Source organism: Coccinella septempunctata, chromosome 7 (assembly GCF_907165205.1).
Source record: "Coccinella septempunctata chromosome 7, icCocSept1.1, whole genome shotgun sequence".
Classification (NCBI taxonomy): Eukaryota; Metazoa; Arthropoda; class Insecta; order Coleoptera; family Coccinellidae; genus Coccinella; species Coccinella septempunctata.
The window spans coordinates 6,441,548-6,463,916 of record NC_058195.1 but is presented as its reverse complement, the minus strand read 5'-3'; the positions used below and the strand labels follow the sequence as shown (position 1 = coordinate 6,463,916).

Below are 22,369 nucleotides of genomic sequence, written 5' to 3'. Positions count from 1 at the left end.
TAACAATAGCATCTCAAGTGAATAAATAGTTCACAATATCGATGAAAACCTTTTCTTCTAATTCACTTAAATTAAATAGAATACATAGTTCAATAGAAATCCTTAAAACTCAATAGTACATTCCTGAAATACAAAATTATGGATAAGGTATAAAAATAATACTAAAATTACCCATAAAAATTCGCCGATGTATATGTGGATATATACAAATTTAGGATCATTTCACGAAGATTCTTTCAAAAGAGAAGAATTGATTCATTACACATTTTTGGGCTCTGAGAAAATGAAAAGAACATAAGGAATACCTAAACAACAGAAAAAAGCACAATACGAAAACAAGAATCCCGTCTCTATCTTACTGAAGAGAAATAGGGAGGGAAAAGTAGCCAGAAAATAGATACTTGTGGAAAGAGCACTTCCTACAGAACTCAAAGATCTCGGATAGATCTGTCCCAGCAGCATCCATGGTATCGGATCGATCCCGCAGTTATAAAACGGCACAAACAGTACAAACCCCAACAGAGGCAACCAATTCAAAGATGGCGTGTCGTTGAAAGCGAAAAAATATAAGGCTAAGATAACATTGCAGATCGCCATACCGGTAAGACAAAAAAGAAGCAGAATTCTCAAGGAAAATCTACCGGATTTCAACAAAGCAGGCGTTAAAAAACTCGTTGAAACTTGAAAGCAAGCCACGATCAAGGAACAAACCGCTGGCGTTATAGAAATATTCGTTTTGTCGAAAATCGGTTGGCTGTAAGTCAGTAAAATTGAAATCCCAGAAAATTGTTGAAGTAGAAGAGGCATTGTTGCCATTATAAACAGTTTGATGTTCTTCGTCGAACTGAATAAGTCAAAGAAAGAATCTCTCACTTCGTTGTTGATGGTACTCTGTATCTCATCAGCCTCCTTGTTATCGAATTTTTGTCGGATCAGCATGAGTAGTTCATTGGTTGCATCTTTTCCCTTGGTTTTCATCATGAAGAAAGGTGTTTCTGGACAACCAAAGGCTAGCAAAATCACCACAACAACTCCGAAAATTGCGAAAAATCCGTTGAAGTAAATCAGAGGCACGAAAGGTCCAACAGCGTAAACGACGAGCAATCCAGAAAACCCAAACATTGTTCCTAGGGACATGTAGAAATCCCTCTCTTCGTTCGACAAAATTTCGGCCACATATACAGGCTGTACACTTAACGAACCGCCCATATACACCCCCTGCAAGATCCTGCAAACGTAGTATAATTCAACAACTTTGGCAAACGCAAATGTCCCATACGTTAGTGGAGGGATAACTGACAGGATAAGTAGTACATTTTTTCTACCAAAATATTCAGCAGCAGGTATGAAGAGTATTGGTCCAATTGCTGCTCCGATGTATAGAAGAGAGCCGATGAGGTCACTCTGATCAGGTGTTATGGGTTCCCCCAAGGGATTGTCTTCAGTCTCGCTCAGTTTGGACAGCACTGGAGATGTCCAGCTCATAGCAACCGCTATTCCGAAAAAAAATGTATGTGCTGCAAGAAAAATATTCGTTGGTTTAACCTTAATTCATGCCCAATCTTTCGATGTAGATTCATGAGAATTTTCTGAAGGAATGAATGAGAAATATTCATAATAGAAACTTACCCACACATACTATGAACTTGAAGTATTGCTGACCGAAAAAATCAGAAAAATACTCGTAGGTTCTCCTAGAGAAAACGGTCTTCATCTTACAGATCACCTGTTTCCCTAGAAACCTACTTAGGAGAATACCTTTCTACTTGAATAAAGGCAATAAATGAGAGATATGTATAATAATTGATGCAACAAAGATAAAAGTAATCTACCGATAAAGAGTTTGCGGACAGATTATTGAGTGGTAAATTAATTAATGATGATTTAGAAGCACCGCTGGATTTACGAGTACCTTTTGAATTTTCGTACAGTTTGCAGAGATAAAATAATTTTTCTAGATAAGATGAATAATTCTTCAGGTTCAAAATCATGAAATTTGCCAAATTTATCAAATTTCACAGATAGTTTTCAATTTTCAAACATCAAATTACTCGAAAACGGCGCATTTAACGAGAAAATAATATGGTGACTACTTTTTTTTTAAAAACGTTCAAATATTCATTTGTTTCAAGAGTTGGTTTCTTTGAACTTTTTGTTCTTTTATGGTACGTAATGGTCATAATGAGAAAACTGGAAGATGTGGGTAATATCTTGTGTTCGAAAAAGGTTCATCAAATACATGGAAAACTATATTCCGAAATTCACTTCATTCGATAAAACCCTTTGAGAGATAGAAATAGAAATATCATTTTTTTATGGTTTTTCATCAGCCTGTAGCTTTTAAACCAAGCTCATTCGAAAAAAATGGTAAAAAAGAGTGTTTCTTTTCACGTCAAGAATCTACTTTTGAAATATTTGTCAAAAACTCACCCTGTATACTTCAGTGTACATCAGTATACCTTCTGAGATACGTTTTGTTAGGGTTATAGTTATTGTGCGCAGATCTTTTCAACTGCTCATCATTTCTATAGACAAGACAAATTTCTCTTCAAATTGCTTGGCCGTAGAGTTTAACTATTACCTACTTGTTGTTCTTATTCTAACAACTAACTAATAACTAGCTCCTCCACCATTAGAGAATCCAAATCAATTTAAAACCGAAATAAATCTCTTTTTTATAGATTGGAAAAAATTATGAAGTATTGAAGTTTTTTCATGTATATTGTCTTGCTGAATAAGTATCAAGAGAACCACAGAATTAAAAAATTTCATTTTATTTCATATGAAAATGTTCTTGAAGTCAACTTACTATAACGTAATGAAATTATATCAACATTAATTAACACATGGCTGCCTATAAGATTTCTAGCATAACTCTCAACCTTTTATAGAGCAAAACTCTTTTATTGACTGAAATCAAATCAGTGCTTTTTGAAGATGTATATCCTCAACAACTTTCTTTTCAGACCCTTCGAAAATAAACCTAACATAAATAACACCAAAAGTACAACTAAAGAAACTACCTAAAAATAAATAAGTCATATCAACTTTATAGAAAGAATACAAGATCGGGAAAATAGATATGAAGTAAACGCTGGTAGAAAGAGCAGTTCCTACAAAGCTGATATTTCTGGGATAAGTTTGCCCCAGTATAGTCCATGCAATGGGGTCCATACCACAATTGAAAAAAACCACGAATAGAATCAAACTTACCAGTGGTACCCAATTCAGTGCTGGTAAATTTTTTCCATAGAAAAAATAAATACTTATAACTAAGTTACAAATTGCTGTACCGGCTAAACTTAAAGTCATGATGTTCTTCAGAGACAATCTCTTGGATTTTAGAAGGGTTGGGGCTAGGAAACAAGTCACTTCCAGAAGCCCAACGACAATTATAGAACATATGTGAGGGGCTAATGGTAATTTTGTCTCTTGAAAGATCAACTGGCTGTAAGTTACTATAAGAGTGATACCACAGAATTGTTGTAGAAGGAGTGGTATCGTAGCTAAGATGATTGTTTTGAAATACTTCTTACTCTTGAAAATTTCGAAATAGGACTTCGACGTCTCGTTTTCAATGGTTTTTTCTATGTGTTCCAATTCTTTTTCTATGTATTGTTTTCTCAGTCTTCTCAGCACTCGTCTGGCCTCATCTTTTCCTTTTACTTGCATCATATAATAAGGGCTTTCTGGACACCCAAACGACAACAAGATTATAACGATTACTGAAAATACTACAATACTCCCATTGAAATACTTCAATGGAATGAAGGACCCTAGAGTATAAGTTATCAGAATGCCAGTGAAACCGAAAAGGGTTTCGAAAGACATCAAAAAGGCTACATCATCCGGTGCTATTATTTCAGATAAATACACTGGAACAACGCTCAGTGTGGCCCCACTATAAAGTCCTAATAGAATCCTGGACAGATAATAATATTCAACTTTTTTCACAAAGATCAACATCCCGTAAGCTATAGGCACAATGGTCAGCAGTAAAACTAAAACTTTTTTTCGTCCAAACTTCTTCACTATATGTATGAAAAGTAAGGGTCCCACTGAGGCTCCAACGAAGAACAGTGATCCAATTAGATCGCTCTCGTCAGTGGTTATTGGTCTCCCTAAGGGGTTGTCCTCTGCCTCGCCAAGTTTGGCCAGCACTGGAGATGTCCAACTCAAGGTTACAGATATCAGGAAGAAAGATGTATGACCTGGAAGGAATTATTACCTTGTAATACCCATTTATATTAACTTTTATCCCCATATTACCCAGGGAATATACCATACCCTCAATCCACCCCAAAATTATTGTATCCAAAGTTGAATTTCAAAATTTTGACGGAGTACTTTCGAATTAAGGCATTGAGTATATCATGTTCAATGTACTCACCAATACAGACGATGAATATGACAAAATATGGACCGAAGAGAGAGGCACAATACTCCCACGTCGCCATCGCAATCTATTTCCAAAAATTTCAGGGTGAAACGACACTAAACGTAGTACGATTCAAAGAGCTCTCCTTCTGCTTAATGCTGTACAATGAAATTCAATTGAGTTCAACATTTAATTGTCGATTTTCTTTCTGCCTGCTCTTGCAGTTTTCAGTTCCGAATTGAAATCAATTTGCGAACAAAAATTGTGCTGACAGAATAGTTGTACTTTCTTGGAAATAAACAAACAGGGTGTAGCAGACAATTTTCACACCTTAAGAAAACAGTTGTTCAGATAATTTCTGGTTGAACGAAGCTTGGAAAAAATTTGCTGATGGATAATAATTGCTTTCGTTGAAGGTATACAGGGTGAGTCTTTGACTCGTACAAATATTCCAACAGTAGATTCATAAGGTCAAGGGAAACACTGTTTTTCTTTATCATTATTTCCGAATCGGCTCGGTCAAAAGATACAGGCTGTTGAAAAACCATAAAAATGTTATTTTTAGTATCTCACAAACGGTTTTATCTAATGAAATAAATTTCGGCATATAGTTTTTCATTTATTTGATGAATTTCCTTCGAACACAAAATATCACCCACGTCTTCCAGTTTTCTCATTATGATCATTACGTACCGTGAAAATAGCAAAAATTCAAAGAACCCAACTCTCGAAACTCTCTAATGGATAATTGAACGTTTTGTAAAATAAAAGTATTCTTCATATTTTCTCCCGTTTTCGAGTAATTTGATGGTCAAAAATTAGATAGAGTCTATGAAATTTGAACAATTTGGTAATTTGGCTGAATACAACTTTGTTTAAAGATCCACAGATGTGCACTGTCACAGATTTAGTTAGTTATTCTGAAGGTATGTTTTGTTTTTCCAGAGGTGGCACAGCTCATTATGGAAACTTGAAATGGCTATATCTTTTTAAAATGGTATAAACAAAAAGTGTTTCTTTTGACCTCAAGAACCTACTGTTAAAATATTTGTACGAGTCAAAGACTCATCCTTTATTATTTCAGAGATATCGAATATTTTGTACTAAATTTCTATTTATTCAAAATGTAGGTTGGATTTTGATTTTATATTATAATTATTTATTGTCGTATTCATTCCAGAACAAAACATAATACAATTTCAATTCATCCGATTAAGATTGTAGAAATCGTCAACTGTAAAATACAGTAGTATCCACATTTTATACGAATGAACAGAATTTCTTTTGTTACAAATCTAAAGACAGTATCAAAGATTATAATCTTTGGACAGTATATTATGAAGTTTCTTTCATTATTGAGTGATATTGAAGGAATATAGACTTGAAATATTTTATCGGTAATTAGGTTGTCATGATCTATGGAAAAGTGATAAAGAAGTGAATATTTGTCGATAAGCTTCAAAAGTTCACAAATGATACTACTGACCTACTATGTGTCAGTCATATCCGACTAGTTTACATCATTTTGTAGGTACCCACCTAGTGTATATTAGGTACTTGATACCTGGGGATAAAAAAATATCTATCCTCAATCATCCGAAATCTGAAATCAAATGAATTAGGTTGATAGAATTGAAGAAAAACAACCAAACGAATTTTCATGTAAGTATATTCTCATCAACATAACATCATGATAATTTAGATTAAAGCAACATAGTATTAAATACAAGTTATAATTTTCTTTTTTCTTATGTTTTTTCATTTCAAACTCATAAGAATTTTCTGTTTCTTGCGTATCTCATAATGGTATAACAGGAATTCATTTTCACCAATGCAGTGATGTGGAAACGCAACGCAACTATAAAACTATGTGTCACCACCATAAAACTATAATATATCAGTTAAAATATTGTGAATCTTAACGTTAATTATCACAGAACTTCATTATAACGAATGTAATAAAGGCGAGACTGTATCGTTTTCACATTCACCAAGCAAAATTGGTTTTTACGTATCAAGCACTCTCCTCTTTCTTGTGGAAATTCTCGGTGAAAATGAATTTAGCGTACAGTAAACCCAGCAAACAACTGAACGCTGAACTCAAGAAAAGATAACTGAGATCGACTTTATAAAACATGTATAAAACGGGGAAAATGGAAATGAAGAAAATACTGGTGGACAAGGCTGTGCCTACAGTGTTTATATTCATAGGATAAACCTGTCCTAAGGTAATCCATGGTATTGGATCTATACCACAGTTGTAAAAAACGACGAAAACGATGAGTCCCACGAGAGGCAGGAAATTCAAAGAAGCAACGTCTTTTCCGTATAAAAAGAAGAATCCCAATACTAAATTGCACAAACCGAGACCGGTAAAACACAAATAAAGCAAGGATTTCTGAGTGAACTTCTGCGATTTCAACAGCGTCGGTGTCAAAAACGAAGTGGAAATTTGCAGACACACGACAATAATAGAACAAATATGGGACGGTATAGAGATCTCAGTCTGTAAGAATATCAACTGGCTGTAAGTAACGATCAGCGTGATACCGCAATACTGCTGTAGGACCAAGGGAATGGTTGCCAGTACGAAGGGTTTAAAATTTTTCGTCGATTTGAAGATTTCAAAGTACGAGGATCTACTTTGATTCCCAACGGTTTTTTCTATGGCTTGTAGCTCGCCTTCCACATCGCCCCTGCGTAGTTTCTTCAATAAAACCCTAGTCTCATCTTTGCCCTTGGTTTGCATCACGTAATAAGGACTCTCTGGGCAGCCCAAAGCTAGTAAAATAACGAAAGTCAACGAGAACACAGCTATGAGACTGTTGAAATAGAAGAGAGGTATGAAAGGTCCCACAGCGTACGAAGCCAGGATGCCTCCGAAGTTGAAAACACTGACGCAGGACATGAGGAACTCCCTCTCCTGTGGTCCAGCTATCTCAGAGACGTACACAGGCTCTATACTCAAGGCTGCACCAGCGTACAGCCCCAAAAGCACCCTAGCTAAGTAATAAAGCTCAACATTTTCAGCAAACGTTAGGATTATGTATGAAATGGGTGTTATTGCTGATAGCAAAGCAAGCATCTTCTTCCTTCCAAACCTCTCCACGCTGAATATGCAGAGTAGGGGACCTATAGAAGCTCCAATGAAGTATATGGAACCAATTAGATCGCTTTCTTCTGGCGTCAAGGGCCTACCCAGAGGGTTGTCTTCCATCTCGCCCAGTTTGGCCAACACTGGAGACGTCCATGCTGCTGTGACACATATCGTGAAGAAGGCAGAATGAGCTGAAAAAAAATTATTTGAGTGAGTGTGAAGAATTCAGTTGAAAAATTACTCTCTTAGAGTATACAAGGGGTCGATGAGATCTTCAACATGAGGTATCGCAAGACTATTCGAAATAAAAAGTTCGTGCTCACCCCAGCGAGGGGTTTGAAGTAACGGGGATGAAAAAAGCAGAAAAGTTGTTGGCCCTCGAATCAGAAATTGACGGGTCCAAGCAGTTTTCCACATTTCATTTCAAAGCCGAAAAATCGAGGTGTTTTCCTTGGACCACATTATATCCGACCGCACTTTCCAAGTTCATAAATTTTCACACTTTTGAACGAATAAATACCGTTCCGTAACTATTCATATCGCTTTCGCTATTCAAAATTGAAGGCGCCTTATACGAGAAAAGAAGGAATTGCTGTTGATTGAAGTTGACGGTATCCTTGCCCCAAATTTTAGGAATGAAATGAACTCTTGAATAATTCATGGCGTCTTATAGGTTCTTCAGAAAGATATTTTCACTTCTGTTAGGAAAATTTATTTGAGTCCGTGACTTTTATGGCAGATGAGAACAAGGATTTCAAGTTTATGTTTGTTGTATGACAATTTGTTGATTTGTCATTTTTCATGCATGATTCTCATAATACACTGCGCAAAAAAATTAACGCACATTATGGAAATCTCAAATTTATTCTACAACTGAAGGTGTTCTCAATGATAATTATTTTTATCCATTGGGAAGAGGCTGAGAAGTTAGATCAGAACATTTTAAGATCACTCATTTTGAGTATGAACCGTCGTTGCCGAGCTGTAATTAACGCAAGGGGTGGAAATACCAAGTATTAAATCACTTATCAGCATTTCAGTATTTTGAAAATTGTTCATTTCTCTTCTTTCACATAAGATTCGGTGAAATCCTGAATTTTTCTTCTATTAATGCGTCTTGTTTCTTTCAAAACCTTCCCGAGAGAACATAAAAAATAAGTTATAAAGTCAATGTAGAGTTAACTTTCATTAAAATTGAGATTTTCAGAATGTACGTTAATTTTTTTGCGCAGTGTATATAGATATCTATTACTTCGAGCATATCTTGAATTTACCTATACCTATCTATCATTTTACTGTGGTCTAAGAATATATTTATCAAGTGGCCTTAAATAATTGGACATATTTTTCAATGATAACGAGACTTCAGAGATTTTTAACCATTTTCACATATTCTAGTCTATTTGTAAGTTATTCTAGCCGCATTGAATAATTACTTAGTTTTTTAGTATTCACTCAACTGATGCCCATTAAAATAAAAACCTCGAATATTAAGAAAATGACCCTGAGCTAGTTACCGATATAAACTTAGCGATAAATGAAAATTTTCGAATATTCGCGTATGAAGTATGCAGTGAGGAGTGCATATTTCAGATACCAGGATTTTCCATACATTATTCATATATTCATGGGTTCCATATAATCCCGGTGAAGATATAAAACGAATATTGATTCTGGTGGAATAAATATCCCATAATAAGTAATTTCATAATGAATTCTTTAAAATTGCACAGAGGAAACTTGCCGAATTTTTTGTTATACGAAGTTTTAAAAGCTATGCAGCTCTCAATATTGCAAATCAAAATTTGACTACGCTAGAAATGAACCCAATGAGACTCAAATGTTATTCTTGAGTTATATCGCAGATGGAGAATGAATTTTTCCAGACATTCATATTTTACCAAATATGTGTTGACAAGTATATTTATATTTACATTGAAAGGAATATGATAAATAGAACTGATTTATTTCTTTCTTGATTTGCAAGCCATTTGCCTCATAAATAATGAATGAAAACATTAGGATGATGAATCTTATCTTAAATAATGTTTCTTTTCTGGAAAAATTAATTCAACTGAATAATTTTTTTTATATTTCGTTTCTACCTTATTTGTTTTGAATATCTACATTGAAGCTGATCTTCTAATGAAAACAGGGACAAATCATCAATTATGCCGCATCGCCCAACCATAAATTAAAATTGCATCCTTCATTTGTGTTATTCTCATTTTTGTTCGGTGCATTTTGGTTCAAGTTGTCAAAATAAACATGCACTGAATACTCACCTACGAAGGCTATGAAAAACGTGTAGTACTGTCCAAAAAAACTGGCCAGAAAGTCCCAAGATTTCATATTTCAATTCGACTTGTATTTTCGAACCTCTGGTCGATTTTTTGGAACTTGACACGTTCACAATGGACCACTGGGCCGTTATGATGAAGATATTGTATTCGGACTCTACTGCGCGTTCGCGAAATGCAGAAACTGGTTCGAAATCAGACGAAAATCAAATTTACCATGAGGGGAAATGGAACTGCAGGTACCTGTTGAAAAGCGACAGGTACACTGGCTTCATCTCCCCAGGCAATCGACTACATTGTGAATAAACCCATTATATACGTCCTTGTCATTGAAAAACTACCATTTTCTCGTATTTAAATCCACCGGAATCATGTGGATGCTTCACGAATTATTCAATTTTTTCGTAATTAGTATGTGAGAAGCCTGATGTGTTTTAAATCATTGGATGTGATCAATTTGGAGTCGAAAGATTGGTCAGTGGCGTACGGTCACGTGGATTTTACCCATTGACCCCTTAAACAATTGAACGATTCCTATTTTGGACCTCTAAATTTCCAAAAATGAGGAAAGCATCTATGTAAAGTTTATTATGAGATTTTTTTCTAAAGAATATTTTTATAGTATATAGACGAGCCGCAGACGAGTCAGTTATTTCCTTGAGCCAGTAAAAACCCTCTTAACTTGCGTGTATTGTTTTATATTTTATTTGTTTCTCATTTGTGAAAAGGTTAGATAAATTCCAAAGAAATCTCAATAATTTGTCGCAAATGTCGTAAGCTATGGAAGCGTTGCCATGAACATGTCTGTTTATTTTTCTTTACATTTGTTTTGGCGAAAGCGAAAATGAATGTACCAAAAGAAATTATTGAGGCAGCCAGCAGTGTAGCTTCAAGTTTATTACCTGCAAAATCAGCTTCAAGGTACGAGCGAGAATACGACCACTTTAAAAAGTGGCAAAACAAAAATAGTGTGATTGGGGTAACTGAAGATGTTTTGTTGGTCTACTTGAATCAACTATCAGCTAGATTCAGCCCTAATACTTTATGGGCAAAATGGTCTATGCTGAAAAGCTGCATGGAAATGAAAGAAAATGCTCCTGTTCGCAGGTTTGCTTTCCTTAAAAAATTTATTGAAAAATATAACGTGTAGTTGTCATTTGCAGATTTCAAAAGGTAATAGCGTTTCTGAAACGAAAAAATGAGCGTTATACGGCAAAAAAGGCCAAGGTATTAAGTAAAGAAGAGGCTGAACAATTTCCTTTACATGCTCCTGATGACCAGTGGTTGCTGGCGAAAATTGTAACAATATTTGGGATTTTTGGATGTTGTCGATGTGACGAAATTCTCTCCATAAACATGAGTGATGTAAAAGATATGTGAAAATACGTTATTGTGACATTGCGGCCAACAAAAAATTCAACAACAAGAAGATTCACCATAACCGATGATGGCTGCAGCTTCAAGCCCTGCATGTTATACAGAAAATATGTAAATCTTCGGCCAGGTTTAAAAGACTCAGAGTTATACACCGGCCAATCTTTTCGCAGAACTGGAGCCACTATGGTTGCGGATTCGGGTGGAGATATTTTAGCACTAAAGCGTGCAGGAGGGTGGAAGAGCACCGAAATTGCGATGAGTTATGTCGATGATTCGGTCAACAAAAAAATTTAAATGTCTAGCAAATTATTTGGTAGTAAGGAGGGTACAAATGTTCTGCAATCCTCGAGTTCAGCAGTTTCTGAGTCAACAGATGGTTCATCATCTTCAGTATCAACTCTTTCATCATAAAAAATCTGTGTTACTAGAAATAACAATTGTAACATATATGACGATAAAACGAAATTTTCTAATGTAAATAATACTACTATCCCTTGTAAAAATTTTGCAAGTTAACTGTCAGTTTTACAAGTTAGTGACTTGATGAAATAAACTTTCTTGATTAATATTGTGTTTTTGGAAACTGACGTTTACAAATGAGAAACAAATAAAATTTTTAAACCCAAACGCAATAGGTGCATCAAAAACCTCAACCTACCCAAAAAATTTCTACCTTTCACCAAGTATACACATATACATTCCACACAAAATCCCCTCGTAAAAAAAGATCAACAATCTGATGTTCCACTTGTTGAATCTAAATCGTTTGCTGGTTCAGTTCATTCTGATCCAATTTACACAGGCACCAAGACCTCCTCTATTGACTTTTCTCTGTTGAACGTCATGCGTGCTCCGCAATCAAAGAAGCCATAAACTTTACGATTACGATCGAGGAAATCTCCTGAAAATTTATGTAAAACCTGTTAAAAGTCGTTGTTGATTTTGTCGATCTAGATGGCACTTTTACATGGGTCGTAAAGATCATGTAGGTTATCGTAACTTTAAACGCCATCTTCATATTGAGAGGCTCAATGAATATTTAACTTTTTCAAGATTGCCGCATCAGGATTCAGCTTAAAAAAGTTCCTTCTTCCAACGATAACGTTCATTTGAATTTAGCGTAGATACTGCTCATTCCATCTGGTTCAGTTGAATTTCTGGGCCCATAACCTGTTCCACCATAGTTTCACTGCAGTCAATCCAATCTAAATTCATAGATTATCAAACAGAACCTGTAATTTCCACCGAAGTTAACACTGTGATGGGGTTCTACAAAACATCAATAATCCGGACATATTGGTGGTTTTCGCTTTCCTTTTGGAAATCGAGGCATCTTTTGTTCTACCCAAATGGGGCATGTCCCTCCATTATCACTTCCTAGTTCGAAACGAGGGATGTATGGCAGATTGTTGGGATTTAATAGAATCCCACAGAATACAGCGGAGCAGATCACCTATCGCATACAAGTTTCTGCAAGAATGATCATCTGATATGGTCTGAAGCGATCCAATTATAGATGGCTCTTCTTGTACGTTGAGAAATCAGGGACTTGAAGAGAGACCTTTGATGCACCCCAAAATTGGGGTTACTTCCTAGACCTTTTCATCAATTTGGAAGAAAACTCTTTTACTGAAACTCTCTTGAGTTATATCAGGACACTATACCTATACTCCAATCAAATTTATTTTAGCAGTCGGTTGGCCAAGAAATAATTTTCAGAGATTTTTGTAACTAGAACCGAGTAAGGTTGGCACTCATGAAATGTCGTTAATGTCATAACGCCGTTGCCACAACTAATATCAATTTTTATTACGAAAATGCCGAAAGTGATTGAAAAAGGAGACAGGGTGTCAGGAAGTGCTATTTAGAATTCAGTTTCGCTCATTCAAATAGTTATACCCTGATACTCTAAAATCCACAATACTTATATATTTCATCGGAATCTAAACGACTTATATTTCAGCTAAATGTTTCCACAATCAGAAAGATTGTGAATGAAGAGGATGACAAAGAATTTCCTTCTATTGGGAGACCCAAAAAAGTTGTGTTATTTGAGAATTTTATATTTGAGTGAATTAATGCGAAAAGTTTACTACAGGATTTTCGATGAATGTCATCGTTCCCGAAAATTTACTTTCTATTTTTCATTTGACTTGTCCTATACTTTGTAAATGTCTCAAGGTACCAGTAATTACTTAATTATTATTATTATTTCAATGTATTAAGATGAACAGCCACAAATACGCGCCAATTGTCCTGTTAATTGTTTATTTATGTGAAATTTTTGTTCAAAGGTGAAGTTCATCTTGACTTGAAACTTCTTTAATTCCTTTCACTTATATTGATGCAAGATGATTTTTGTTGAATAATTCAACATGACCATTCCCAACCACTGCATCATATGCATTTCATCTTCGGGTTAATATTTTTGAAATCTACAACTGATGTAACGTATTCAAACTTTAGCCAAAGAAGATAACGAACATTAACACTCCTCAAGCTAGTGCATATTATGATATTATACTGATCTCTTGTATTTTCCATGCAAATAACTGGATTTGGTATGCCTTCAATCAGTTTGTATAAACTTCAATAATGTTCGTCACATATTTTCCGAAGAGACTCGACATTGTGATAAAATACGTAATAACAGAAACTTTTACGTAGAACGGGCAACATAGCGTTGATTCGAAACCCAAAAATGTTTTGACAAGCGGCATACATAACCCCACATTTTCGTACTATACAGAGTGAAATGTGTCAAATTTCCATGGCCAACCGAATGCTGAAATAAAAGTGAATGGAGTATACAATTATTGAAATTTTAATTTGAATCAGATGTGTCTATGAAAACCGAGAGACACATAATTCAGTGAAATGCACAGTTATTGCTCAGAGATTTATGCACAGCTCGTATCTTTTTGGGGCCATTAGTTTGTGTAATTTGGGCATTCAATCAAAATTAATGGTGGCTCTCCCAGAAGTGCTATACGGAAATACGGGAAAATAAACGAGGACAATGTGGTGCGTATTTTGATGTAGGTATAGTGAAGGATATCGCACACTAGATCCAAATTCCACGAGGAAACTCACCATAATCTGTCCTCGTTGGCTTGGCCTCAACGATGACATGTTTTCATTAAACAAAATCAATTATCGTCTTCATCCGTTGGTTAGGGGAGACTCCAGCTGGGAATTTTACTGGACCATTAATTCTAGAGAGGCCTGAGAGAAAACTTAACCTAATGTGTTTTTTTCTCTCCAGTGAAATCATGAAATACGTCCCTGAAAGAGGGGAAAGGCTTTGATGCTTGAAAAGTGATTTTCTCAACTGGGAAATTTCTGCTCCACCATTTAATGGCGCCAACTGGATTACAATAACTCTTATAAATTGCCAGTGGCAGGAAAAAAGCACAATTTCGTTTATTTTCATCGTGAACATGGCCATCAACACAACAGTTAACAATACAGAATTAAATATACCTCTTAAACCGCTCACAGTTCAAAGAGATTTGAAAATATTCGAAAAATTAGTTCTCAAGCCATGATATGGAGCATCTTGTGATGAACTTAGTTGATAGTCATGAGATTGTCAATTGTGATCAAAGATTCGGTTCCAAAATATGCAAATAAAACAGAGTGGGCTTTTAAGAACCAAACAGACGAGATAACGAAATGAATTTCTCTTCGTCACATCGATTTTTCATTAAAGGGGAATAACTTTAAGATTAAATTCATGACCATACTGCTTCAACACTTAGTGATACAACCCCAACCCCTCTATTCCGAATAGGAAAGTGTTACCTTACTTGGAAGGTATTTTTATTGTGAGTTCAGCATATTTAATTTTTTCCATTCAATCCATTCGTTTTCAAGATACTCAAATTTGAATTTTGTACATTACTGGTCATTTCGTTGAATATTTCGGAAATGAACGGATTAAAAGACGAAAAATTGAATATTTTGAACTCAGAATAAAAATGCCTTTCAAATGAGGTGTTACTTACCTTATCCTTTCTATTCAAAATTCAGGGGTTGAGGTTGTAACACTAAGGCCCGTTTGCACCAATCCTCCTTAAAATGAGTACTTAACTAAGCGTAGGTTAAAGTTAATGGACGCTTAATTTTATTGTCAGTTGCACGACTGCGGCTTAACAGAATCTTAAGTAAGGGGCCCTTAAGTTTTTATATCTAGTGATATTTAAGTTTTTTATTTTGGTGCAACTTCATTTCAGTCCAATAAAGCCTTTTCATTGGTTGGCCGGTTGCCGATGATCGTTGTCATTTCATTAACCTAACTTTATTGTCCTGTCAGTCAGTGTCAAGTAAACTATTATATTATTATCAAAGAGTGACAACTTTTTGTTGCTGAATTAGCATTATTATTGATAATGAAATGGATTGTCAAATAAAAGGTACTTGACGTTATTAGAAAAACCACAGCAGTTCTGCAGCCAGTTTATGAGTTCAACAAATTATTTTAGGTTAGAATCCCGCCCTTAAATACCTAAGTGGTCATTACAGGAGCGCTTAAATTTAAGGCTAGCTTTAGCCATTTAAATGTCACTTAACAGTTGGTGCAACGTAATTTAAGTTAAGGGTTCATTTTAAGGGACACTTAACACTAGGTGCGTTTGGTGCAAACGGGTCTAAGGGTTGAAACGATATGGTTGTGAATTTAATCTCAGAAGTAGCCGCCCTTGAATCAAAAATCGACGTGTCTGAGCATTTTTTCGAAATAAATCTATTTCACCTGTGATCGCATATGTTTCGTATTCAATAGATCACCATGTGTAGTATTCACGATATGTAACAATATTTCCTGCAATTTTAGAAGTTGTATTCTCACTAGTTTTTGGCATATTCACCAGCCATCAGAATAGCACGATGTTATCTACAATGCCAACTTGTTTTTTTGCAACATCTCATTAATTAGCATATTGTTCATTTTATACTTAGATACCACTAAAGGAAAAACTTACTTCTCTAATTAATTATGCTGAATCGTAGAATTCAACTGGAATAACACTCAGTCAACAAAAAACTGTATACTTATATAATACTAGTACAAAATCTGTTCGAAAATACAAAAAACTAAAATCTAGAAACTTAATTTATGCTGTCATCTCTATTTGGTTAGTCTTCTTGCTCTTTTCCACATCTGGCACCACGAAGAACTTGATATAGAAGACGCCAAACAACGAGAAACCACATGAAAATAGGAACAAATATCCCAAATCGAACTTATGGAAGAAATATAGAGAAGGAAAAACGGATATTTCGAAAATACTGGTCGATAGTGCAGTTCCCATAGCACTTATGTTCAGGGGGTAAGATTCCCCCAAAAGCATCCAGGGGATTGGATCCAAACCACAATTGTAAACAAGCACGAAAATAACCAGGACTACTAAAGGCACCCAAGTTAAACTGGATTCGCCTCTACCAAACAAAAAATACATACCTAAGAGGAAATCGCAGGTTGCAATGCCGGTTAGACAGAGGATCAGCAGGGTATAAATGGAAACTTTTTTGTCCATGAACAAGGGTGTTAAGAAAGTCGTGGACAGAGTGAAACCGATGACGATAATAGAACACCATTCAGATGATATAGCCACGTTAGTTTCCATAAAAATCAACTGGCTGTAGTTCAAAATCAAGGCTATACCTGAGTAAGACTGAAGCAGGAGAGGCAGTGTCGCCAACATGAAGAATTTCAAGTTTTTCAAGTTACTGAATATTTCCAAAAAGGAACTCTTGGTCTCGTTGGCAACGGTCTTCGAGATCGACACGGTTTCATCCACTATATCCCTATTTCTCAGTTTCCTTAGCAATTCTTGGGTAGCTTCCTCACCTTTGGTCTTCATCAAGAAGAAGGGACTTTCAGGAAATCCGAATATCATTAAAATCGATATAACCAACGAAACCAGGGCGATAAGTCCATTAAACATTGGGATGGACACGAATGGACCGACGGAAACCGCAGCGAAGACACCAGAGAATCCAAATATGGTGATAATGGACATCAGAAAAGACCTCTCCTCATCTGCCAGAACTTCGGACACGTACACAGGCTCTATGCTGAACATAATCCCCGTCCAGAGTCCCAAAAGAACCCTGCAGATGTTGTACAAGGTCACAGTATCAGCAAACATCAATACGCCATAACATATTGGTGGAATTATGGAAATTGCCATGAGGACTTTTCTTCTTCCAATTTTCTCCACTATTCCGAAGAATAGGATTGGACCAACTGCTGCTCCAACGTAGAATATTGCTGCGATGAAGTCGCCCTCATCTGGGGTTAAGGGCTTCCCCAAGGGGTTGTCCTCGGCCTCGAAAAGTTTGGGGAGTACTGGTGATGGCCAGGAGTATGAAAGACAGGTCAGAAAAATGTTGGAATGAGCTGAAAAAAAATAGAATAAACAGAAATCTAATGTAATTCCTCCTCCAAATCACTCATCCTTACAAATTCAGGGATAGTCCAAATGTGGAAGTTAAGTGAATGGATATAGTTTTACCAATTATTTTGCTACTTCTAGCTGGAAAGTGAGGATCAGCAATAATAAAAATTACTTCTTTTCCTCATGGTGTGATATTGAAAAATCTAACGTGGTTTAAATCATTTCTCTTGCACAGTTAAACAAAAAAAGTTTCAGAAATACAGGGTGAGTCTTTGACTCTTCCAAATATTTCAACAATAGATTCTTGAGTTCAAAAGAAATATTTTTTTCCAATACCATTTTTTCTGATTCGGCCCAAATAAAAAGATATAGAGATTATAAGTTTTCATGATGAACAAGAAAATATGAAGAATACATTTTACAAAACATTCAAATATTCATTAAAAAGTGTCCAACTTAGTTTCAAGAGTTGGGTTCTTCGAATTTTTGGTATTTTTATGGTACGTAATGGTCATAATGAGAAAACTGGAAGACGTGGGTGATATCTTGTGTTCGAAAATGATTAAACAAATAAACGAAAAACTATATTCCGAAATTCATTTCATTCGATGAATCAGTTTGTGAGATAGAACTAAAAAAAACTTTTTTATGGTTTTTCAATAGCCTGTATCTTTTAAACCGAGTCGATTCGAAAGAAATGGTATGGGAAAAAAGTGTTTCTTTTGACCTCTACTGCTGAAATATTTGTAGGAGTCAAAGACTCTCCCTGTATACACGGAGGGTCTGAACAATTTTTTCTTTGAATATGGTAAAACTGTCATTTCAGGATTATGCGTTTTCAACTTACCAACAAGTGCAATGAACCATGTATAATATGAACCAAAAAAGTTGGCGAATATTTCCCAGGTACCCATCTTATTGGTCTTGGTTTAAAGAGATTCTACTACAACTGTGAAGGTAACAATTTTACGAGTTCACGAACAAACTAAGCAGTCGATCAGATATGAAAGAGAGACTTCATGTCCAAGAAACTTAACTCTAAAGTGAACTGTTATCACTTTTATTATTCATTTTACTTCTGTCAAATGTATTTCTGCGTTAATACACCGCAAAGATAAGCCACTCTTTTGGAAAGGTTATCGATTGCTGATTCGAGCAGGATAATAAAAATAAAATAAAATTTACTATTGAAAAGTCAGTAATTTTCAATAAATCCTTCTGATGAAAATTGGTTATCTCCTATCATCTATCAAAAATGTAATTACACGTTTTTCACTAACATTTGTTATTTAACTACGAAACGGTTTTCGATTTCACAGTAGCAGGTGATCAAGGTAAACTGAATTATTTGGTAACGAAAACGAACGAAAAGATAATATGTAAACGGGCAATTAACTCTAGTCCTAATTATCAAATAATCTAGTGGGAGTAATGGTAGTTCCCAGAACATTCAATGCAATTATGGATCAGTTAAAAATCGAAGCAAATATAGAAAAAAATGGCTATTTATACATAATGAAAAATATATCTTTCCTTGGCATAGAAAACTATCATCTTTCTTTAGATTCTAACGTTTTTTTGTTCCAGAATACATATACATTCTTATGTATAATGTTATAGGGAGATATTTGTTTTTATTATGATTACAACAATTTTTTCCTCTATTTCACATGTATGTACATTTTTTTGCCTTTTTGTTTGTTTTTCATCGACTGAAAATTTATCGACGAAAATACTACCATTTTCATTTTTATTCTGTACAAATTCAAAAACAAAAGAATAGTGGAAGGAATAGATAAAAATAAATACTAAGTTTTCAAATTTTTATTGACTCATATCCTTACAATCTTACAATAATAGCAAAGTAAAATGCTCTAATTACAGCAATTTTTAATCGTTATAATCATATAGCACCGTTTTTCGATGTCTTAAAAATCTTATCTTCAGAGGGCGCAACCACAAACTTGCAGTACACAATACCCAATACACACCACACTGACGAGATCAAAAATAAAAAGCTGATGTCAACCTTGTGGAACAGGATCATTGTTGGAAATATCGAAAACTCGAAAATACTAATAGATATAGCTGTACCTACAGCACTGATGTTGACTGGATAAGTGTTACCTAGTATCATCCAAGGAATTGGATCTAATCCACAGTTATAGATCAGAACGAAAGCTATAAGGTTGAGCAGAGGAAGCCAACTGATGAAACTAATCCCTCTACCGTAAAGGAAGTATAGGCCCATTATGAGATCACAAAGACCAACACCAGCTAAACATAGCATCAATAGAGATACTGGACTCATTCTTCTGGCTTTCAAGAGGACTGGGGCTAGGAAAGCAGTTGAAAACGTCAGACCAACAACTATAATCGAACAATAATGAGATGGTATAGAAATGTTGGTCTCCATAAAGATCAACTGGCTGTAATTTATCAAGAGTGCAACGCCACTGGAAGACTGTAGAAGTAACGGTATGGTTGCCAATATCAAAGCTTTGAAATTGCTTTTATTGGCGAAAATTTGACAGCAAGATTTCTCAGATTCCTCTAGGATTCTATCCTCGATCATCCCAGCTTCATTTTCGATTCTTCCTTGCCTCAATTTCCTCAATAAAACCTTGGCCTTTCCCTTCCCCTCAGTCTGCATCACATAGTATGGACTTTCTGGGAAACCAAAAGCAACCAAAACGAAAACAACAGCCGATAAAATAGCTATCAAACCGTTGAAATGAGTGACTGGTATAAAAGGACCAATTGTGACAGCTGCAAACACTCCGATGAAACTGAACAGGGTAACGAAAGACATCAAGAAGTTCCTTTCCTCCTCGGCCAGTACTTCGGCCAGGTAAACGGGTTGAATGCTGAAAACAGCGCCCACGTAAAGGCCCAAAAGCGTCCTGCAAATGATGTATAAGTCGACTGTCTTGGCGAAAGCCAAGGTACCGTATGCTATGGGTGGAATCAGAGAGAGGAACGTGAGGACTCTTCTTCTTCCGAATCTGTTCACCACGGAGATGAAGCAAAGTGGCCCTATGGAAGCTCCGATGTAAAAGATGGCGCCTATGAGGTCGCTCTCATCGGGAGTGATGGGGTTCCCCAAGGGGCTGTCTGTGGCGTTGAGTAGTTTGGGAAGAACTGGTGACGGCCATGCATAGGAGAGGCAACTGATTAGGAAGATGCTGTGAGCTGCAAACGTGGAGTTGTGAGTTTTTATGGGTTTCAGGGTGTACACGTACCTACTTACCTGTAAGAGCGACGAAAGTTGAGTAGTAAGACTTGAACAGGCTAGCGAAAAATTCCCAAGTACCCATTTTATCAGTTATATGACAAACTTTAGTCGATTTTAAGATTCACTTATGTGTGAATTCTTCAGTTCAATATCGTATAAATTATTATCAAGATATTGATTTTCACTCTTGTCACATTTTTCTGGAAGCAGCGTTGCCCTTCAAACCAGAAATGATAACGGAACTGAAAATCCTATAATAACTTATCGAACTGTGAATGATCCAATTTTTGGAAGGTTATCAATAATCTGCGAGTTCGAGATGAGTTACCGAAAAGAATTATTGCTCTGAATCGCAAACTTGGTTTCCTGGTAATATGGAAACTACAGGGGATGTCCAAAAAAACTGTCAATATGTTCAGTGAAAACTTGGTTCATTTTTTTCTCAATTTTCGTGATGACTGAGTGCATAACTCAAGATTATTTCCCGATACTTTCATCTGTTATATGGCAAAATGTTGATATCTTGTCAATTTCGAATCGAATCGAATTGTCTATTTAACATAGGTATCCGAAAACAGTTAAAATCTGCTACAGGCACCTTTCACTGGGTATATAATAACTCTTTTAAATTTTTTCTCCCTTGATTAAAAGATAAAAAACAACTTTTTGATTTCAAATAGGAATGATATGCTCAATTGAACCAATATTGCTCTGGAAAAAGTTGCTTTCGAATGTAAATGAATATCGTGAAGAAATGTTTGGGGTGAAAAATGAAATTGAGCAGGCATACTATGGGAGCAAGAGGCAATACAAAAATTTGGTGCTGTTCCCTTTTATTGCGAGGGGTAAAAAAAAGCCACTCCTAAAATCTTTCGCAGGAAACTCTTCCTTATCCATTTTATACGATTGAAAAGTGACTTTTTGATAGCTTGATTCAATTTGAACTAATAAGTTCTGTAATTTCTTTCTAAAAGGTACGGTTTTTGGGAAAAAATTTTAATTAGGATATATGGAATTAGGCTTCGATTTGAAATTAAAAATTGCTTTTCAGATGCCATCCTCAGGACTCACACAATTTTTTGTCAAGGAGTATTTCATAATTCGGTATGTTTCACTGATGAATAAACCGAAATTAATAAATCGAATGAAACCCATCGATGATTTTCAAAGTCGGCATTAGTAAGATAATTATCACTAAACATTCGATAATGGAATGATTAATGTTTCCAATTTTAAGGCAAGTATCTACAGATCCGCAAGCTAAATGTCCCTGAAATATTGATATAAATAATTCATTGAGAAAAAATTTGGACTGCATTATCTCAGAGATTGCTACTCGTTGTTGTTCTTATTGTTTGTATGTACAGTTGGTCCAAATCGATTTCAATTTTTAACACAATGAGCCCTTATTTATGTAGACGAGAAAATGGGTGTTCTTTTCCAATTAAATTTCTCCCAGGTTCAGTCTTAATGAAAAGTATGCTTAATCCCTTTTCATCTTGACAGAATTCAAAAGTGATTATTTGGGAAATTAGAGGTCGCATTTTTCAGGAAAAGCACTTGTCAAAGACAAAAACCTGA

The 22,369-nt window shown here is 35.4% G+C and overlaps 6 protein-coding genes across 8 annotated transcripts in view; 1 reads left to right on the top strand and 5 right to left on the bottom strand.

Annotated features, from left to right (window-relative positions):
• The window catches only part of LOC123317311 (neuropeptide CCHamide-1 receptor-like), a 73,444-nt gene that overhangs the window by 21,934 nt on the left and 29,141 nt on the right, over positions 1-22,369 (top strand). The window lies entirely within an intron of this gene.
• Positions 163-1,790, bottom strand: LOC123317308 (facilitated trehalose transporter Tret1-like). The gene is made up of 2 exons (XM_044903763.1): positions 1,630-1,790; positions 163-1,517 (listed from the first exon to the last, which is right to left on the bottom strand). Exons 1-2 carry the CDS (start codon positions 1,712-1,714, stop codon positions 259-261), a joined length of 1,344 nt encoding a protein of 447 aa, XP_044759698.1. The 5' UTR covers positions 1,715-1,790; the 3' UTR covers positions 163-258.
• LOC123317303 (facilitated trehalose transporter Tret1-like) lies at positions 2,759-4,629 on the bottom strand. Its single transcript, XM_044903758.1, has 2 exons — positions 4,391-4,629; positions 2,759-4,211 (listed from the first exon to the last, which is right to left on the bottom strand). The coding sequence occupies exons 1-2, from the start codon at positions 4,455-4,457 to the stop codon at positions 2,917-2,919; spliced, it is 1,362 nt and encodes a 453-aa protein (XP_044759693.1). The 5' UTR covers positions 4,458-4,629; the 3' UTR covers positions 2,759-2,916.
• Positions 6,031-10,084, bottom strand: LOC123317309 (facilitated trehalose transporter Tret1-like). Of its 2 annotated transcripts, none has more exons than XM_044903765.1 (2): positions 9,761-10,084; positions 6,031-7,666 (listed from the first exon to the last, which is right to left on the bottom strand). In XM_044903765.1, the coding sequence occupies exons 1-2, from the start codon at positions 9,825-9,827 to the stop codon at positions 6,393-6,395; spliced, it is 1,341 nt and encodes a 446-aa protein (XP_044759700.1). In that variant the 5' UTR covers positions 9,828-10,084; the 3' UTR covers positions 6,031-6,392. The 2 variants fall into 2 exon arrangements, with proteins under 2 accessions (XP_044759700.1, XP_044759701.1); XM_044903766.1 differs by lacking the exon at positions 9,761-10,084 and adding an exon at positions 9,581-9,710.
• Positions 16,186-18,849, bottom strand: LOC123317305 (facilitated trehalose transporter Tret1-like). The gene is made up of 2 exons (XM_044903760.1): positions 18,401-18,849; positions 16,186-17,555 (listed from the first exon to the last, which is right to left on the bottom strand). The coding sequence occupies exons 1-2, from the start codon at positions 18,465-18,467 to the stop codon at positions 16,267-16,269; spliced, it is 1,356 nt and encodes a 451-aa protein (XP_044759695.1). The 5' UTR covers positions 18,468-18,849; the 3' UTR covers positions 16,186-16,266.
• On the bottom strand, positions 19,363-21,029 carry LOC123317304 (facilitated trehalose transporter Tret1-like). Its single transcript, XM_044903759.1, has 2 exons — positions 20,804-21,029; positions 19,363-20,745 (listed from the first exon to the last, which is right to left on the bottom strand). The coding sequence occupies exons 1-2, from the start codon at positions 20,868-20,870 to the stop codon at positions 19,457-19,459; spliced, it is 1,356 nt and encodes a 451-aa protein (XP_044759694.1). The 5' UTR covers positions 20,871-21,029; the 3' UTR covers positions 19,363-19,456.

What these genes read in the sequence shown, in the direction of transcription:
- LOC123317304 (XM_044903759.1), bottom strand. Translation starts at nt 20,870, where the DNA reads ATGGGTACTTGGGAATTTTTCGCTAGCCTGTTCAAGTCTTACTACTCA. An exon ending in AACTTTCGTCGCTCTTACAG is followed by an intron (nt 20,746 to 20,803) that starts GTAAGTAGGTAC and finishes CCACGTTTGCAG; the next exon opens with CTCACAGCATCTTCCTAATC.
- LOC123317309 (XM_044903765.1), bottom strand. Translation starts at nt 9,827, where the DNA reads ATGAAATCTTGGGACTTTCTGGCCAGTTTTTTTGGACAGTACTACACG. An exon ending in GTTTTTCATAGCCTTCGTAG is followed by an intron (nt 7,667 to 9,760) that starts GTGAGTATTCAG and finishes ATTTTTTTTCAG; the next exon opens with CTCATTCTGCCTTCTTCACG.
- LOC123317308 (XM_044903763.1), bottom strand. Translation starts at nt 1,714, where the DNA reads ATGAAGACCGTTTTCTCTAGGAGAACCTACGAGTATTTTTCTGATTTT. An exon ending in CAAGTTCATAGTATGTGTGG is followed by an intron (nt 1,518 to 1,629) that starts GTAAGTTTCTAT and finishes TTTTTCTTGCAG; the next exon opens with CACATACATTTTTTTTCGGA.
- LOC123317303 (XM_044903758.1), bottom strand. Translation starts at nt 4,457, where the DNA reads ATGGCGACGTGGGAGTATTGTGCCTCTCTCTTCGGTCCATATTTTGTC. An exon ending in CATATTCATCGTCTGTATTG is followed by an intron (nt 4,212 to 4,390) that starts GTGAGTACATTG and finishes AATTCCTTCCAG; the next exon opens with GTCATACATCTTTCTTCCTG.
- LOC123317305 (XM_044903760.1), bottom strand. Translation starts at nt 18,467, where the DNA reads ATGGGTACCTGGGAAATATTCGCCAACTTTTTTGGTTCATATTATACA. An exon ending in ATGGTTCATTGCACTTGTTG is followed by an intron (nt 17,556 to 18,400) that starts GTAAGTTGAAAA and finishes ATTTTTTTTCAG; the next exon opens with CTCATTCCAACATTTTTCTG.